Below are 19,346 nucleotides of genomic sequence, written 5' to 3'. Positions count from 1 at the left end.
GTGAGAGAGTGTGTCACCATTCGGACTTTCTGATTTAATTACTTCCTATGGGTCCCCTCCATCCCTAGTCAGTCAGGGGCCCCCGACTTAAAAAAAAACCCTGCTCCATCTAAACTCCTTCTCTAGGGATACATACACACGGACCACTCCTACTCTGCCCGGGAGTGCCCAACAACGGGGGTCTGTGTAGCGCTGGCCTAGAGTCAAAGCAAACAACCAATTGGGGGCTGGAAGAGACGGAGCCGGGTGGGGAGGGGGGGGGAGAGGGAAATGAGGCACAAAACTTAGAGCTGCCTTTCACCAGGTCCCAGGAGACTGGAAGCCAGAATTCCTGGTCCACCAGCTCGGTTTTTCAGCAGAGAGTTAATAAGGGACACTTCTCTGCCTCCCTCTCCCTTTCTGTCTTCCTCCAACACTCCTTTCCCGCTACCCTTTTTAACTTGAAATCATAGTAAACTCCTCGGCTAATGATGCAGTTAGATATAATGATGTCATGGGGACTCCTCTGGCTCCCTCAGTTTAGCTTTCTACTCCTGCTCCCCAGAATTAATCCGCTCCCATTCTGTGGTGCAGAGAAAGGGCCAGAGCCTAGCCCTTGAAATTTTTCTTTAGCGTATAAGCAAAAAATGTGCCTTTTATCTCAAGGGCAAAGAAGGGAATCCCAGAACTTAGACAGAGAGTAAAAGGAGAAAGGGGTAGGGTTGGGAAGCTTAAGAGAGAAAGGGAAAATTAATGTCCACCAGGGAAACAATGTATTTGAGACTCCTTAGAGTACTACCCCTTCACTCCCCCAAGAACACCTCAGTTCCTCAACCATTTGACTGGTATTACTGAAACACCCTCCATTCAGGACCTTTTCAGTGCTCCCTTGGTAGAGGAGAAGGCAGTTGACAGCTTGGGGGAATGGGGAGATGCACATAAGGCTGGAACTGTGCCAGGGCCTCTGAGGGAATCATTAGGGCACAGGAATACCCATAGGGGAGAGAACACCAGGGAAGTGATAGAGGAAAACATGTTTTGTACAACATAGCCCAACCTCTCTGGACTCCTCTAAGGACCAAGACTGTGTTAGACTTACTCCCCCTGTTTAATCACTTTGCCAGCTTGCTGATCTTCATGTCAGTTCTCCCCACAACCAGAAGGGACATGTATGTATATGAGAGGGGAAAAGTCACAATCTCTCGGAATACCTTGTGATCACATCACTTAATCACTCTTAGTCCCTTCAAAATTCACCAGACTTCTTGAAAGCAGGAATTGCCCTGTGGCTTTCTTTGTATCCTTAGTACTTAAGTCTGGTGGTACCTAGCACATAGTAGGTGCTTTGAATATTTGTTGGCCCAGTTCCTCCACCTCAGATTCCATCCCATACTATCCTTGGAGCATCTTTCTTCATCTGGTTACCATAGGGACAGCTGGCCTTGAGCTTAGGAAGGATCCTTCATATCTGGTGGAGGGGGGGTATTTACTTATTTTCTGAGTTCCCCATGTCTGTTTTATCTCCAAAGGGGGTAGTGAGCACCCTCTGGTGGCCAGAGCAAGAGGTTGGGAGACTTGGATGCCTGGGTCCTGTCCTTGACCTTATCCTGGTATGAACCTTTTCTTCCTCACACTCCACTTCTCGAAACACAGAAAAGGAAAATAGGGGGTTCAGAAGGGAGAACTATGAAGTCTCCTAGGAGAGAATTAACCCACGGGGTCAGTAACTCCCAGCCTGCAAGGCCATTCTGGGTCAGGTCATCTCCTGTCAAGAAGTCTTCTCTTCTCTCACAGCCTGCCTCACCTAAAGTTAGACGAGTCCCAACCTGTCTTTTAGACGCTGCACATTCAGTGAAGGTGTACAGCCTTGTCTTTAACAGTTTATGACTCTTTGAAAATTTGTGTTCTAGATATACTCATGAGTGTGTGTGTATCTTCTGTTTATCACATCTAAGCCCCCTTCAGTAGGAGAAAAGGTTCAAGTTCCCCATAGTCTACTAAAACACCTCAGTTCTTAATCTGGATTGCAGAGGTCTCTATTACTCCATATAGTACCTGAGGTGGGTTGTGGTCTCTTTAAGAAACTGTATTTCCTATTGATCTGTGATTCCTTTCAGATTCCCAGCCCCTCCTGGCTGAGGCATATCCCCCCCAGACAAGTTGTCTTTCTGGGATGCCAGAGCCTTTGATTTACAAATCCTAGTCAAAAGCATCCCTTTGAATTCCAATAGGAGATCCCAGCTTGTCCCAGCCCCCATGCTTCCCAACACCCACTAAAATACCCAATATAATAAACTTCCATCAACTAAAGTCTTTGCAGATGGACCTTGGTAGCTCCCTTTGCTGCCAGGACCTTCTGTCCACTGAGAACTGCATTCTCAGTGCAAAACTCCATTTTACCATAGATCTGCCATTATAGAAGTCAGTCTCTTAGTTAACTGATTTCTATCTAACAATAAACTTTCATTTTGCAACTAATATTCGGGAATGAGTGAATTCTTTCACTCCTAAAACCTGCGGCCGATTTAAAGGGGATTCTTAATAACTCTCTTATAGCCATTAACTGCTAGACCACTCTAAACCTCATCATACCTACCTTGAAGAGTTGTGAGATCAAATAAAAGATTTGTAGAAAAATCACTCAGCAAAGTGCCTGGCACATAGTAGGTACTAAATAAATGCTTATCTCTTTTCTTTTCTTTTCTTTTCTTTTTTTGCTGAGGAAAATGGAGTTAAGTGACTTCCCCAGGTCACACAGCCAGGAAGTGTTAAATGTCTGAAACCATATTTGAACTCTGGTCCTCCTGACTTCAGGGCTGGTGCTCTAGCCACTGTACCACCTCCCTGCCTTTGCTTATTTCTTTTCCTTCTTTCCTCCACAAGTAACGAGGGTAGAAAGCTTGGAAACCAAGGGAGAAGTAGGGGATGGAGTGAATATCAGTCTGTCTCTCCACCAGAGAGCAGTGCCTTCAGTTTCAGGACACTAGGGTATCTGGAGAGAGTAGAGGGAGCTTAGTTGAAGGGTTTTTCAGGGAGAATTATTAAATGTTCTAAAATGTTAGAAATGAGATACCATAGAGATTATCTAGCCCCCACCTCCCTTATGGGCCAAAGCAGTAGCTTGCCTAAAGTCACACAACAAAGTATTATTCAAGATCATAAGAATTAGGTGGCAATACTTGATCTCAAGTCTTATAAGTCCTGCTCCAGTGATTTTCTTATTATAATGTGCTTCATCCTAAAACAGGCTTTCTGCTAACTCCATTGCTGTAGAATTTGAGAAAGCCATGGGAAGAATGGGGTTAACTTCCAACATGGCTTTGACCCATTTTCTTCCCTATGCCCTAAATCCCTCAAGGCCAGAGTGCTGGGTGAGGCTATCTTAAAGCCTTCACCCCCACACCCTGGGACTTCGCCACTACAGAAACTCCCAGAACTCAGTCATCTTTCTCCCCTTTCCCCTTCCCCCCACTCCCTGAACCTTTTTTGCCTTCAATGAGGTCTTCCTCAATCTCCAACATATCTATGGGCATCCACTTTCCAATTCTCAGTTTTCCCTTTCAAACTGAGCTCCTTCTCAAAGTCACCAAGGGAGTCCCATATTGGTAACCCTATCTCTCCCAAGCCTGTGTAGTAGAAAGGAAGGGAATCTGAAGGAGTGTTCTTCCAGGAACCCCAGGTGTCTGAGGATTTCGTGGGGAGCAACAGCTTAGCTTTTCTCTATCCAGGCTTCTTCTGCAACTTCCATCTGTCTAGAGTCAGGGATGAAATGGGAGAGAGAAACAAGATTAACCTTAGAGATGGATTAGGGGTCAGAGGGAAGGACTAGTTGGGGATGAAGAGATGGGTGGAGTTATTTCATTCAGGATCAGCTCAGCTCAGCATGGCTCAGGACTAATCCTTTCCCATCCTTTTCTCCAGCTCTATCACTCCCCTCCCCACGCAGGACCCCCATTCTGCTGCTTCTGCTGCTGGATGGACTTCTCTCTGGGCCTGCGCTTGGGGTCTCAGGGCAAGAAGGCCCTCCCCAAACAGAACCCCAATTCTCCTGCTCACTGTCTCCCTTCTTCCTACCCCTGTAACTTCTGTCCACCTCCTAATTGTCCTTGTTCTCCCTTCCCTCTCTCTGTCTGTCCCTGCCCTTCCTGTCCTACCTGCCTCTGTCCTGCCTGCCCCCATCTTCTTTGTCCATCCTGTGCCTATGTACCCGTAGCTTGTTTTCACACTCCCTGCCCTGCTTGTTCATCCTTCACTTGCCCTGACCCCTGCAGTCTTTGCCCTGCCTGTCTCCATCCTCCCTGCCCCAGTCACCTTTCTACCTGTTTCCATACCACCCCTGGCCCCACTTGTCCCTCCTCCAAAGGCCAGGGAACCTGTCCTTACTCCCATTGTTGCTATGGCAACAGCAACAGCTGTTATACTCAGGGTCCCAATCCCCCTTCTAGCTTCTGTGGCTGTTGTTACAAAGGTCTCCAGTCCTCTGGGGGTCGTTGTTCAATGGCTTAGGTCAGCTTTTGTTTCCTGGTGGACTTTGTCCCCAAATTTTTCCCAGTGCTACTGCTGCTTCTGTCTCCTTAAGGCACCTTTCCTGGAATCCCCTCAACCCAGGATGGTCTAGGCAACAGCTCCCACATGGAGAGACAGAGGCCTCTACTGGGCCACTGGGAACTACCTGGGAACTACTATGGGTTCCTGGGAGTGAGAGATTTATCCCTTTTGACATTAGTCTCAGTGGAAGAGTGGTCTCCATCCTCATTCTCATTGTCATGAGAACTTCATCATCTGAAACTTTCAGGGATTAGAAACATTCTTTTTCCTTAAGTGAATGAGCTTTCTCAACTGTACGAGTTTTGGGATGAGAATCTTCTTTGTAACTCTCATTGAACAAGAGTCTTCTCTTCAGTTAATACAGGTAAGAGAAACTTTTTCATTTAAGCAAGTTGGAGGATGAGAGTCATCCCCCTCTTGTTCCTACCCATATCTCTGAGAGCCCTCCAAAAGGGCCTTGAATCCTGATTCTCTGGTGTCCAGACCTGACCTGGAAAAAAGAGGCTTACACAGTGATCTTCAACCCCCTCCCATTAGGTCTCACTCCCTTTCCTAAGATTTACTTGTCTGTGGTGTTCTGTGTTTACCACTATCTTTGCATCTTCCTTTTTTTTTTAATGAAGGAAAAATTTATTTTATATTCTTGCAAGAATGGGTGCTAGGTGAGTAGACACACCTTTGAAATTCCAAAGGCAGCATTTTATTTTCTATCCTGAAATACAAGTCCCTCCCCATTAATTAGATATTATAGAAGTTACAAGACATAACTCTCCATCCCTCATGACATAGTCCCTGTTCCCAAGGAACTTACATTCTAGGAGGGGGAAGCTAACAGAGGAAGGCTAAGGTTTGCATCTTTAATATTAATCTAGATACTTCTGTATTTAGGTATCTCTGGGGATCTCACAAATTCCATGACCTCAATTCCTTAGTCTCTTCCCTCCCACTCTGGGTAATCTCATAAGTGATGTTCTTGCCCAGCGGGCCTAAGTCGGGAGTGGAAGTCCTGTAGAAGAGAGTCCACATGACACAGTTTTGCCACACTCCTTTTCACCTCATTTTCCCCAATTTTCTTGCTTCCAATCACCTGTCTCTAATCCTACTCTTGACCCTAGGGGAAAATAAACACCTTCCCCTAAAGAAGTTAGAGTTAAGATTGTGTATTCTCTAATCAATAGATAAGAATCCTTAATCCCTTTAAGAAACTGTATTTCCTATTGATTCTGTGATTCCTTTCACATTCCCAATCCCTCCCTACTGAGGCATATTCTCCCCAGTCCAGGATACCAGAGCCTTTGATTCACAAATCCTGGTCAAAAAGCATCCCTTTGAATTCCAGCTTGTCCCACCCCCTACTGGATCTAAGCCAACTTGGGCTCTCCCAGCCCCCACTGGTTCTGATCTGCTCCGCTTGTCCAAGCCCTCACTAAGACACCCAATATAATAAGCTTCCATCAACTAAAGTCTTTGCAAATGGACCTTGGCATCTCCCTTTGCTGCCAGGACTTTCTGTCCACTAATAACAGCAATCTCAGTACAAAACTCCATTTTCTTATTTTTTTTTTTTTAAATAGCCTTTTATTTACAGGTTATATGTATAGGTAACTTTACAGCATTGACAATTGCCAAATCTCTTGTTCCAATTTTTTCCCCTCCTTCCCCCCACCCCCTCCCCCAGATGGCAGGATGACCAGTAGATGTTAAATATATTAAAATATAAATTAGATACACAATAAGTATACGTGACCAAACCGTTATTTTGCTGTACAAAAAGAATCGGACTCTGAAATATTGTACAATTAGCTTGTGAAGGAAATCCAAAATGCAGGTGGGCATAAATATAGGGATTGGGGATTCAATGTAATGGTTTTTAGTCATCTCCCAGAGTTCTTTCTCTGGGCGTAGCTGGTTCAGTTCATTACTGCTTCATTGGAAATGATTTGGTTCATCTCATTGCTGAGGATGCCCAGATCCATCAGATTTGGTCATCATATAATATTGTTGTTGAAGTATATAATGATCTCCTGGTCCTGCTTGCAAAATTCCATTTTCCATACATCTGCCACTATAGAAGCCAGTCTGTGGGTAAACTGATTTCTATCGAACAATAAACTTTAATTTGCAATTTTGGTTTACTTCCATTCCTCTTTCTATTTTCCCTTCTGACTTTCTGTTTGTCTCTATAATCCTATATCCATCTTTTATCTCTGTCTTTACCCTTTTCTATTTCTCCTTGGGTCCAGCATCTCACTTGGATATCATAATTGTCTCCCATGGACCCTCGGGTCTCATTTGTTTGTGCCATGCTCACAAATGAAATCTTCCACTGAAGGGAGGAAAGAGGAATGGTCAAAACAGTTACCAGAATTCGTGTCTTAGCTGAAGAGCCAGGACACCTGAGTCTTCTTCCAAGTTCTTGTACTCTACGAAGTGGAACATTTTTTTTTTTAGGCAATATAACAGTTTGTTAACAGTGGCTCATAAACTATTAGTAAAGTGAATCACTCCAGTCATCTCAGCAAAGGATAAAGACCCCCAAAGGATGAGAAAGTCCCTCTTTATTGATATGTAGGAAAGAAATTCTGGATGGTTAGGGGAAAGAGAAAGCCCCGCTTTATGGAGATACAAGAAAGAAGTTCCGGGAATGTTACAATGGAACAGAACTTTTCTTTAACTCAGATACATAACAAAGAGATGAATGGTGGTCATGGTGAGGTTAATTTGGAAGTGTGAGATTCTCAGGGTTTTATTCCCTCCAGATCCCTTTGGTTAAACTAGTTAATTTGTAAAACACTGGGATCGCTCCCTAACTATGGTTCAGTCACAGCTTTTAGAAGTCAGCAAGATTCCCAAGAAATGGTTTCGTTCTGAATGGGTCAATAATAATAACTTTTAAAAATACAGATAACAATTTATTTTGTTCAATAGTATCTAAGTTTTTGTGACCTCATTTGGGGTTTTCTTGCCAAAGATATTGGTTTGCCATTCCATCTCTAGTTCATTTTATAAATGAGAAAACTGAGGCAAACGGAGTTAAATGACTTGCCCAAGATCACACAGCTAAGTATTTGAGGTTATATTTGAACTGCACTCTTCCTGCTTCCAAGCCCAGTGTTCCATCCACTGCGCCATCTAGTTGTCCTTATAATTATGACAGAGGTAATTTTGTCCTTTAACAGGTAGTTTGATTATTACACCATCCAAAATAAAGAATAAAACATTCGCAGCATGATTTCATGATGAAGAAAATAGCTCAAAAGAAAGGTCTTAAAATTTTTTAAATGGAGGGAAGGCGAGAAAGAAAAGTTTCACTGAGTCAAGGAGAGGTAAATCCAAATGAAGAAAAGACCAATAAGATACTAGATTTGATGTATAGCCCCTTGGGATAGAAATTCTAATTTTTATTGTTGTATTAGGCAAATCCCACAAGAAATATTTAAGATAAAGTGTTAAATTTGCAAAGTGTTTTAAGGTACTATTTCATTGGTATAGAAGGTACTGTTATATTGCTCCTATTTTATAGATGACAAAACTGATGTTTAGATGGATTATGTGATTTACGGATAAGGTAGGGCAGAGTAAAGAGGAGGTCTCTCCTGACACCTGGTCTAGTGTTGTGGGTTTTTTTTTTCCCCCCAAACTTACCCTCTTCCTCCAGTTTCCCCATCTGCACCTTCAGCACTAAATTAGAAGTCTATTCAAAAGGAATAGTAGTATACATGGCTGGATTATAAAGGCAAGGATGGTTCCATTCCATTCGACAAGCCTGGACCATAGCTTTCTCCAATTGTGGCATAATACTGTGGTACACGTGAAAAGGGGGCAGGGAGGGCACTGTGGATTTAGTTAGCATAGCTCAATTCAAATTCCAAGTTGACTTTGGGCAACTCGCTTAGAATCATAAGATTATATAGCCTTAGAGACAATCCGATCCAATCCCTTCATTTTAGAGAGGGAATTTAAATGGTGTACCTAAACTCACACAGATAGTATGAAATGAGATTTGAATCCAAGGTACTGTTCTTTCACCTGAACTTCAATTTGGGCAAAATTAGAAGGTGGTGGATCCCTAATGTCCCTTTTCAATTCAATTTATACAAACCCCTCCCTGAAATTCATGGAATTGAAGGCAGGCCTAGCCTGGTTTTGGATTCTTCTCACCTCAGGGGAGAGATTAAAAGCAGCCCTTTTGGGTGCTATTGTTGTGCTTCAGAAGGGATCCCTAAAAGGTTGGGGTTGCAGACCGATGTCCTGAGGTATCTTAAAAGAATTTGCAGTCTTAAACCTAGATAGGCAAAGTTTATTTAATTGTAACACTAATTGAAGCAAAGAAACTGGAGCTAGGGAACACATTTATTCTGTAATTCATGTCACTGATATGCTAATTTTATGGCCCAGAAGTAGAATTGAGGAGTGGGCTCAAGAATTTGGTTATCCCAGACCAACAGATAATGTATCTGAAAGTCAGTAATGTTTATAGGACTATTTTAAGGTCACAAGACTTTAGAATCATTGACAGATTGTTAGAATAATAGCGATTTAAGAGTCAGGGGGCCTTAGAATTATTGCTATATTTCCTCTTAGAAGTTGTACTCTCTCACTACTATTCGGTATCATGATTTTCAGAGTTCATTTAGAGCTCTTCTAAATGCTAAATCCTCATTTACACACAAAGAAACTGAGGTCCAGATTTATGGCCATACAGGCAAAAGCCTGGTGTTGGAGTGGATAGAATGGCTTGGCTAAGGAAGACCCTTATTCATGTATGTGCACGAATGTTTGTGGCAGCCCTTTTTGTAGTAGCTAGAAACTGGAAACTGAATGGATGTCCATCAGTTGGAGAATGGCTGAATAAATTGTGGTATATGAAAATTATGGAATATTACTGTTCTGTAAGAAATGACCAACAGGATGATTTCAGAAAGGCCTGGAGAGACTTACACGAACTGATGCTGAGTGAAATGAGCAGGACCAGGAGATCATTATATACTTCAACAACAATACTATATGATGACCAGTTCTGATGGATCAGGCCATCCTCAGCAACGAGATCAACCAAATCATTTCTAATGGAGCAGTAATGAACTGAACTAGCTATGCTCAGAAAAAGAACTCTGGGAGATGACTAAAAACCATTACATTGAATTCCCAATCCCTATATTTATGCCCACCTGCATTTTTTGATTTCCTTCACAAGCTAATTGTACAATAATTCAGAGTCTGATTCTTTTTGTACAGCAAAATAATGTTTTGGTCATGTATACTTATTGTGTATCTAAGTTATATTTTAATATATTTAACATCTACTGGTCATCCTGCCATCTAGGGGAGGGGGTGGGGGGAGTAAGAGGTGAAAAATTGGAACAAGAGGTTTGGCAATTGTTAATGCTGTAAAGTTACCCATGTATATATCCTGTAAATAAAAGGCTATTAAATAAAAAAAAAAATTTAAAAAAAAAAAAAAAAAAAGGAAGACCCTTATTCAAATCTAGCTGCAAACAGTAATGAACATCCCAGGCTGTGAGAAAAATGAAATTTGCAAACCTTAAGGCACAATATAAATGCTAGCTATCAGCTATTTTTTGTGGATCTGGTAAGAAATCCCGGCTGCATAGGATTGTGAGGGTGTCAGCTGCATCTACCTTCCAGAATTGTGGTGTCTTTGGAAATTAGCCATATATGAGCCAACAATTATTATTTAATACCTGATCCTCAAAACAGCCTTATGAGGCAGTTGCTATTATTCCCATTTTACAGAGGAGGACACCGAGGCTGGGAGCAATTTGCCCAGGATCACACAGCTATTCTACCTTCAAGCCCAGCACCAAGCCCAGCCTCTGCATTCTGTCCTGGATCCAAGGTAACGGTAAAGCACTTTGCAAAGTTTAAAGGGTTACCTTCATGCAGGTAACCGAGAGGAAGGGGAGAGGGGGAGATTGAAAGATTAAGAGGAGGAGGAAGGAGCAAGTGCAAGGATGAGGAGGAAGAGCTGGGGAAGAAAAAGGGGGAGGAAGGTGAGAGGGAAAGGGAGAGACGGAGGGGGAAGAGCAAGAGGAGGAGGAAGGCAAAGAAAGGAGGGAGGAAAGAGAGAAGTGAGGAGGAAGAGGTGGGGGAGAAAGGTGGGGAAAGAGGAAAAGAAGGAAAAAGGGAGAGGAAGGGGAGGAAAGGGAAAGGAGAAAAAGCGGGGAGAGGAAGAAGGGGAAAGGAAAAGAGGGAGAGGGAAGGAACAAGAGGGAAGGCAAAAAAGGGAGAAGAGAGAGAGAGGGAGCAGAGAGGTGGGGAAAGAGGAGGGGAAGAGGAGTCAAGAAAGAGGAAGGGGGAGGGGAGAGGAAGGTGGAGAAAGGGAAGGGGAAAGAGCAGGGGAGAACAGGGAGAAGAAGGGGAGAAGGGAGGAAAAGAAGGGAAAAGGAGCAGGAAGAAGGAGGGAAAAGGGAAGAAAGGAGGAGGAGGAGGAGGGTGGGGAAGGAGGCGGCGGCTGCCCGGGCTCTCTCGCACCCAGGTCTCCGGACTCGAGGATGCGGCGCGCCGGCCGGTCCACCTCGGGCCCGAAGCGAGCACAGGGAACCTCCCGGTCCGACAGAGGTGAGCCTCGGCTGCTCCCAGGTCGGCTGCCCGGGTGCGTGCCGGGGCTGGGAGCCAGAAACTCCGAGGGCAGGAAGGAAAGAGGAGGGGAGAGAGAGGAGAAAGGGGGATGGGGAGGGAGGGGGCAGGGGAGAGGAGGCCCCGCCCCCGTCCGCCGCCCCGCCCTCCGGGGACTGGGACCTCTTCACGTGACAGGGCTGTCATGGCGGGGCCCAGGGCGGCCTCAGGCCCGGCGGCTCCCGGAAGCGAAGCGAGGGGCGGGGGCTTCGGCTGGAGCCAGAGCGGGGCGGGCGGGATCCGGACGCGACCGGAGCGTCCCCGCAGACCGGGGCAGCAGGTAAGCGCCGGGGAGGGAGCCGGAGGGGCCCGGGCGGCCCCGGGGAGAGCGAGACCGGCGGGGGGGGGACACGCGCGCGGGGGGAGGGAAGCCGCAGATGGGGACCCCGGAGCAGAGCCCGGAGCGGGGCCGGGAGGCCGTGCTGGCCCGTCGGGGCCTCGGCCCCCAAAGCCCGGGCGGGGGCTGCTGCAGATGCTTGGGCTCCAGGTGTCGCCACTGAGTGTCCTGCTGTCCGGACTCCGGGACAAAAGGAGGGCTGTCAGCACGGGGTGTGGAGCGCCCGCTGTTTAGCCGCGCGGGCCCTGGCAGTGCCCGCCGGGCAGTGGCTCCGAGCCGGCGGCCCTGCCCTCACCTTCTCTCTCCTCCCCAGGTCAGCCTGGGGCCCGCCATGCTGGTGACGGCCTACCTCGCCTTGGCCCTCCTGCTGGCAGCCTGCCTGGGGCTGGAGCTGTCAGGATGCAGGGCCAAACCCCTCAGCAGGGCCTGCTGCAACCCTTCTTTCCTGCGTTTCCAGCTAGACTTCTACCAGGTCTATTTCCTGGCCCTGGCAGCCGACTGGCTGCAGGCTCCTTATCTGTATAAGCTCTACCAACATTACCACTTCTTGGAGGGCCAGATCGCCATCCTTTATGTCTGCGGCCTGGCCTCCACCGTCCTTTTTGGCCTGGTGGCCTCCTCCCTCGTGGACTGGCTGGGCAGAAAGAAGTCCTGCGTCCTCTTCTCCCTCACCTACTCGCTTTGCTGCATGACCAAGCTCTCCCAGGACTACTTCATACTGCTCGTGGGCCGAGCTTTGGGGGGGCTGTCTACAGCCCTGCTCTTCTCGGCGTTTGAGTCGTGGTACATCCATGAACATGTCGCGCGTCACGATTTTCCACCTGAGTGGATCCCCGCCACCTTTGCCCGGGCCGCTTTCTGGAACCATGCGCTGGCCGTGGTAGCTGGCGTGGCAGCTGAGGTAGTGGCCAGCTGGCTAGGGCTCGGGCCCGTGGCTCCTTTTGTGGCTGCCATCCCCCTCCTAGCTCTGGCTGGCATCTTGGCCCTGTGTAACTGGGGAGAGAACTATGACCGGCAGCGAGCATTCTTGAGGACCTGTGGAGGGGGTCTTCGCTGCCTCCTGTCAGACCGACGGGTGCTGCTGCTAGGTACCATCCAAGCCCTGTTTGAAAGTGTTGTGTTCATCTTTATCTTCCTCTGGACCCCTGTCCTAGATCCCCACGGAGCCCCACTGGGCATCGTCTTCTCCAGTTTCATGTCCGCCAGTCTGCTAGGCTCTTCCCTCTATAGAATAGCGACCTCCAAGAGGTACCACCTCCAGCCCATGCATCTGCTCTCCCTTGCTGTCCTCATCGTTGTCTTCTCCCTCTTCATGTTGACTTTTTCCACTAGTCCAGGCCAAGAGAGCCCAGTGGAGTCATTTGTTGCCTTCCTGCTCATAGAGCTGGCCTGTGGTTTGTACTTTCCTAGTATGAGCTTCCTACGAAGAAAAGTAATCCCTGAGATGGAACAGGCTGGAGTGCTTAATTGGTTCCGGGTCCCCTTGCACCTGCTGGCCTGCCTGGGGCTCCTCGTTCTCCATGACAGTGATAGAAAAACAGGCACTCGGAACATGTTCAGCATCTGCTCGGCCGTCATGGTCATGGCCCTGCTGGCTGTGGTGGGGCTCTTCACCGTTGTGAGGCACGATGCCGAGCTGAGGGTGCCCCCGCCTGCTGGGGAGCCCTATGCCCCTGAGCTCTGACCCAGACCTGGGCACAACCTGAACTCTTGAATCCCACTCGCAGGAGGTGAACGTATCTCTTTTTTGCCCCTGAATTGTCATCTTTTCGGCCACTTGGGTTGTATTGGGACTACTTCCCCTGCCAAGTGCTCTAGGCAGGGAAGAGCAGAGGGGTGAAATGGACTTGCAAATCAAGGTGCTGAAAAGGGTCCCCATGTTACTTCTCATCAAGACAAAAGAACCTGTTTTAAAATAAACTCTTTGAGTGGAATGTTGATTTGATTTTTCTTACCCTCCCTTCTAGTTGGTCCAACCTAAATAGTGGTTGGTAAGTATAGATTTTTCTTGAAGGAGCCATGGCTATGATAGTACTTATGTACTATCCAGAGATGGGGAAGGTAGAAGAATCTCCTCAGGAGCTGAAGGGGAGAAACACTCTTAATGATCTGAAAGGAACAAATCAGTGGGATCCAGAATATCCTTGGGTCCTTCACCTCTCCATCTGCTTTAAGTTAATCTCCCTGGCTATCAAGTCAAGCCCCCATGCCCTATGTTGCTGTAGTTAGGACTTCAGGGCAAGGCTAGATAAATACCCAGACTAGATTAACTAGGCATTGTTGTTCTGAGACTGGGAGCACTATTGGGTTGTTAAAAACCTGGCAGTTCAGTTATTAAGCATTGATTAAACCCTTACTATGTGCTAGGCACTGTGTTATGTATGAGAGATGCAGAGGCAAAAGTGAAACAAAGGAGACAGTGGCTGCTTACAAAGCCCATACAGGATAAATAGGTAGTTTGGGAATGAAGGGCATTAGTGACTGAAGGGATCAGAAAAGGCTCCTTGCAGAACGAACTGATTTAGAGATTTCAAGAGATAGAGGAGAGAAGGAAGAGCTTTCTGTGATTGGGAGACAGCTAGTACAAAGAAAAGCACAGAAATAAGAGAGGGAGTGTTTGAAGGATCCCAAATAGTCAAGTATGGCCAAACAGGAGACCTTGTAGAGGGGAACAAACATATAAGACCAGAAAGGTAAGAAGGGGTGAAGAGCTTTCAATGTCAGGAGTTTTTATTTTATCCTATTCTGGTTTATCCAGTACAGTTTATCAAGTACAGGAATGACATGATCAAATCTTCAATTTAGGAAAATCTTTTTTGCAATTGGTGAATGGATTGGAGTAGAGAAAGTCTTGAAGCAGGAAGACTAATATAATAATCCAGGTGAAAAGTGATAAAATAAATGCAAATTAAAATAACTGAAGTTTGATCTCAAGTAAATTAGCAAAAGTGATCAAAATGGAGAGTGAATATTTTGGGAGCCCTAAATTGTTCTGATCTCTTTAGAACATAGTATATAGGAGAAGAGGGCAGTCATGGGTGGCAAAGCTTCACAGAGGTCAAGAAGAATAAGATTTGAGAAGAGACCATTAAATTTGGCAATTAAGAGATCTTTGATAATGTTGATAACATTGAGGAGAGCAGTTTCAATTGAGTAGAACCAGATTACAAAGGATTTAGAAGAGAATGGAAGTAGGGGCAACAATTTTAACAGTAGGCTACTATGGCAAACTGTCCTTTCGAAAGAATCTGTCATCTTCCCCATATACATCCAGGAGGCCAGCCCTCTTCTCTTATCACTGACTTTTAAGTCTCACCTTCCATAGGAAGTCTCCCCCAACCCTCTTAAATCCATCGTTTTTAATCCTTGATTCCTCTATTCTTAAGGCTTCTTTTAATTATTTTCTATTTATCCTGTATACAGCTTGCTTTGTAAATATTTTATTTACATGTTGTCTCCCTTAAGATTGTAAGCTCCTTGAGGGTAGGGATTGTCTTTTGCCTTTTTCAGTATCTACAGTTCTTAGCCCAGTGCCTGGCACTTTGTAGGTGCTTAATAAATATGGATTGATTGATTGAACCCTGCCAACTTTGTGGCCCCCTTTAAGGAATTTACCCAGTTCATGTACCCAATTCATCCCAGCTTGTGATCAGAATAAAAAGACTTTGAATGGAGGTAAAGAGGAGTATTCTGGTGTCCTCCTGTCTGTACCTGACTTCCCCACCCATCCTGAGTGAGCCACCAGGAAGGCAGTGGTGGGAATGCCAGCTCTTCAAGTCCCAGTGGAGCCACTCCCTGCCCCACCTGTGATCTTATCTGCTAGAAGCTACTCTCCCACCAAAGCGAGGGTGGGGCTTGAGCTGGCCTCCTAGGGAGTGGGGAGAGGGGAAGAAAACTGGAGGGTCTCCTGCCTGGGTGCTTTTTAGAGACTGGAGAATAGGGGGTTGGGTGAGTAAGAGAGCTAAATTTCCTAGAAAAGGAAGACTAGACTATTCCTAGGTACCAGTCTACTGCCTAGACAAGAAGATCCAAGGCATTCCAGGCTTCCAGTCCTGCAAGTCTTGGCTTGTGAATAGAGATAGCATCAGATGGTGTCAAAGGAATGTAGGACTTCCAGAGGGTGGGGCTGGGGGCTAATGGTCTGCTTCCCTTAGAGCAGAAGGGAACACTTGCCCCCCAACCCTATTTGCTCAGGAGAGAGCCAAGTAATAGTCTCTCTGAGGCTAAATCAGAATATACCACAACAGATTGGTACCTTGTCCTTTTTCTCTCCTATGAGATAGACCTGGATTAAGAGGAAATGGGCTAGAAGGCCCCTGACTTCAAGTCCAGAATAATGATTTAAGAGAGTTATCCTAATCAAATTGAGTTTGGGCCCCACATTCAATTAAATTAATAATATCACTAGAGTTAATACCGTAATTCCTTTTTGAGTACATGATGGGCCCTCAAATCTTTCAAGGGGACTATAGGTGGGATTCTGAGCATCTGCCTACTTTGCTCTCCAAAGTCTTAGCAACAGAACTGGCCACCAGATCCCTGGGATAGAGGAAGGCCCTGATATCTCTATCAATAGCACTAATAAACATTTGTAGCTATAGAAGAGCTAGAAAAGAGTTTTCCATGTCAGAAATCCTTGGTATCATCAAATGCTTCAACATTAGAAACTGATGTTGCTTTATATTAATGAAAACAACAGCAAAGATGCATTGCCATCTGCTTTGCTTCATCACCCTAACAACCTTAGCATAGGTCTCTCTGACTTGCAGCTAAAAGGAGCAAGTTGGACTGGGTTGGCATCAATTTTCTGATCCTATTATGTGTAAGTCATTGTATACAAAGATAAAAGTGGAAAAAGTTCCTACTCTTAATGAATTTATATTTTAACGGAGATAATATAAATATATAGACATAAACAAAATTAAAAGATATCTCGACTGGAGATATTCCATGACTGGAATATATTTCTCTGTCTCTTGGCATCTGTTTTCCTAAAAGACATCTCAAATGTCACCTTTACTTGAAAATTTATTGTCTCACTAGCCTTCTCCCCATCTTGTATGTTCACAGGAACCAATTAAGTATCTATTTCAATTATCCCAGTGAGAAACAATGAGGACTTAGACCAGGAATGGGGCTATGTGAATGGAAAGGAGACAGGTTTACAATAAATGTTGTATACACAGAAATGACAAGATTTAGCAATTGGTTTGGTAAGTGCATTGAGAGAAACTCAAGGATTGATGAACCCATGCATTTTGAACCTGAACAACTACAAGATGATAGTGCCCTCAACAGTAATGGAAAAGTTCAAAATGTGGGGTAATGGAGCACTGAGTTTGAGATGTCATCAGGACATGTGGTTGAAAATGCTCAAAAGGCATTTGGTAATTTAAAAAAAGCAAAACCAAAACAGTTCATATTTTTCTTCTCTTTCCTATTTTTTCTTTTTTAACATTTCTGTCACTTCCCAAAAACTATCTCCTTCTATCCAATAAGACTCTTGTAAAGTCTGATCAAGCAAAACAAATCAACATAATGGTTAGAATTGCTTACATTTTTTTGCTGAATACAGCTTGGAGACAAATCAATATGCCTGTATATTGATATTCCTAATTTTGAGTCTCTTGGTTTTTAGGTTTTTTAACTGGACAGAAAACTTTTAGCTATCCTTGCAGAAATACCATTTGAACCAGAAAGAAAACTATAGGGAACTGGGATCTCAGGAAATCTGGGTTTCCTATTTATGCTCCAGTCTTTACAGTTTGAGCAGTTTTCAAGTTTTTCCTCCACTTCCTTCTCCCCATTTTCAAAACGGAGGTTTCTTTACAATATCTGTCACTTCATACCATTCACTTTCGTAATTTGGGGGCCCTTCATTTCCTCCTCTCTCACATATTGAACTCACATTATGAACTCATTAGAATAGTCAAGCAAAATCAAGCAACATTTATAGCTGACAGCAGGGGTAACTTTCTGTACCTGTAGCCCTCAACTTCTCTAGAGAGAGGAACTGCCTCCACCACCCCATTCTTCATTACAATTAATCTGAATTTATTTGCCTTCTAGTATTGTTTTTATTACATCATTTTTCACTATAGGTATCATTCTCTGTTTTAATTTCTTTACTCTGAATCATTTATGATGGGGGAACCCCGATACTGTCCTGATTTGGGGGGGACCATGAAGTGAAGCATTTGAGAAACTTCATGAAGGGGAGGAATTCTTGAACTCTTGCCTCTGTGAAAGACCCACCCCAGGGAATCAAGATAAAGTGGTTTCATTCTGTTATTTTGGTGGGACTAGTTGAGTCTAGAACCATTCCTACTAAGCTTGAACTTCAGTGGTCTCATTTAGCTGGAGATCTAGATTTTTATCAATCTCTAGAGTTGATAATTTGGCTCGGAATCACTCCCAGTAAACTCTCTCATTCTACTGGAACTCTAGGCCTGGGGGCAGTAATCCCCTTTAATTAAACCTTCTATTCAATTCAAAGATCTCAGTCTGATTTCAACTCAAACTGCCCCCAGGTCTCAGCCAAGATAAAATAGGCATCTGCTCCCTCAATTCTTTGAATCTTGGTTTAGCTGCCTGCCAGGACCCCTATCCCACTGAGAAGATAGTCTCTTTTCAGCATTAATTCCTCTTTATCTCTCTCACTTACTTCTCTGTCAGGACTTGACAGAAGGTCCAAAGCAATTTGCTCTGCTACAAGGACCCTGCCTTCTCTCTTCTCAGTGTCAGCCTCCATTTCCCTAATAGGACTTGGCAGAAAACCCCAGCAGGAACATGCCAGGCTAAGGGACCTCTCCTTGACATAACTGGCTGTGAGAACCCCCTGCCCGTTGAGAAGACACCCTTTTCTCAGTGTTAACTCCTCTTTATCTTCCTGCCAGGATTTCTCTACACTCCTTGTTTAACTTTCTGCCAGGACTGTTTTGTTAGTCCTTTACTTTTCTGTCAGGACCTTGACACTGAGGAAATTAGCCTCCTAGCAAAGGCTGACTTCTCAGTGCCAATAAACTTCTTTTTGCCAGTCTAACTCTTTGGCTTCGAAAATTCTTTTACCAAGCATCTGCACTAACCAGAAGGCGTTCCCACAACTCTCTGCTCTGCACTGAACCTTATCAATTTCATATAAGGCTGTTTCCTACTAATCTTAATGGAGTTTTGTTTAATCTGCAACCCATATGCCATATCTAGGACTCTTGGCTTTTGACCTAATCGGTGAGCATTCAAAACTCTTGTACCCACACTGGAAAATCTGCCTTCTAGAACATCTTCCTGTCATATGCTGCATGTTTCCTCTCCCTGCCACATGCTGCATGTTTCCTCTCCCTGCCACCTCCAACTCTACACCGCTGGTTCTAAGAACAGTAATCAAACTAGCAATTTATCAGTTATTTCAGACTCCTGATGACTCCATTTGGGTTTTTCTTGGCAAAGATACTGGAATGGTTTGCCATTTTCTTAAATGAGAACATGGGGCAAACAAGATTAAATGACTTACAAAGCTAGTAAATGACCAAAACCAGATTTCAACTCAGAAAGAGTCAGGCCTGGCACTCTATCCACTGTGCCATCTAGTTGCCCCCAAATTAATAATACAATTCTTAGAAAGTATCTGTCAATCAATTGCCCTATGATTTCAGTCTCTATCCTTGTGGTTTTCCTAACCAAAGCATCCCTTCTTGAACAATACTCCACTCTATATATTTTCTTCTCCTTTTAGATTGGGATAAGAACTCATTATTTGGCAAAAACTGCCAGGAAAACTGAAAAACAATAGGTCATAAATTAGGTATTGACTAACATCTCACACCATATAACAAGATAAATTCAA

At 44.8% G+C, this 19,346-nt stretch overlaps 1 protein-coding gene across 4 annotated transcripts in view; it reads left to right on the top strand.

Moving 5' to 3' along the window:
• Positions 1-4,549: 4,549 nt before the first annotated feature.
• Positions 4,550-19,346, top strand: part of LOC100921010 (molybdate-anion transporter) — an 82,671-nt gene continuing 67,874 nt past the window's right edge. Inside the window, exons 1-4 of one of the 4 annotated variants that reach the window (XM_031937803.1) lie at positions 4,550-4,891; positions 10,285-10,387; positions 11,027-11,109; positions 11,817-13,441. In XM_031937803.1, coding sequence (XP_031793663.1) covers positions 4,805-4,891; positions 10,285-10,387; positions 11,027-11,109; positions 11,817-13,187 — 1,644 coding nt within the window. In that variant the 5' untranslated portion in view covers positions 4,550-4,804 and the 3' untranslated portion in view covers positions 13,188-13,441. The other 3 variants (XM_031937805.1, XM_031937804.1, XM_031937802.1) reach the window with 3 other exon arrangements.

This window comes from Sarcophilus harrisii, chromosome 5, assembly GCF_902635505.1.
Source record: "Sarcophilus harrisii chromosome 5, mSarHar1.11, whole genome shotgun sequence".
NCBI classification, from domain to species: Eukaryota; Metazoa; Chordata; class Mammalia; order Dasyuromorphia; family Dasyuridae; genus Sarcophilus; species Sarcophilus harrisii.
Note: the sequence above shows the minus strand (reverse complement) of the source record. Positions and strands in the feature narration are given on the sequence as shown.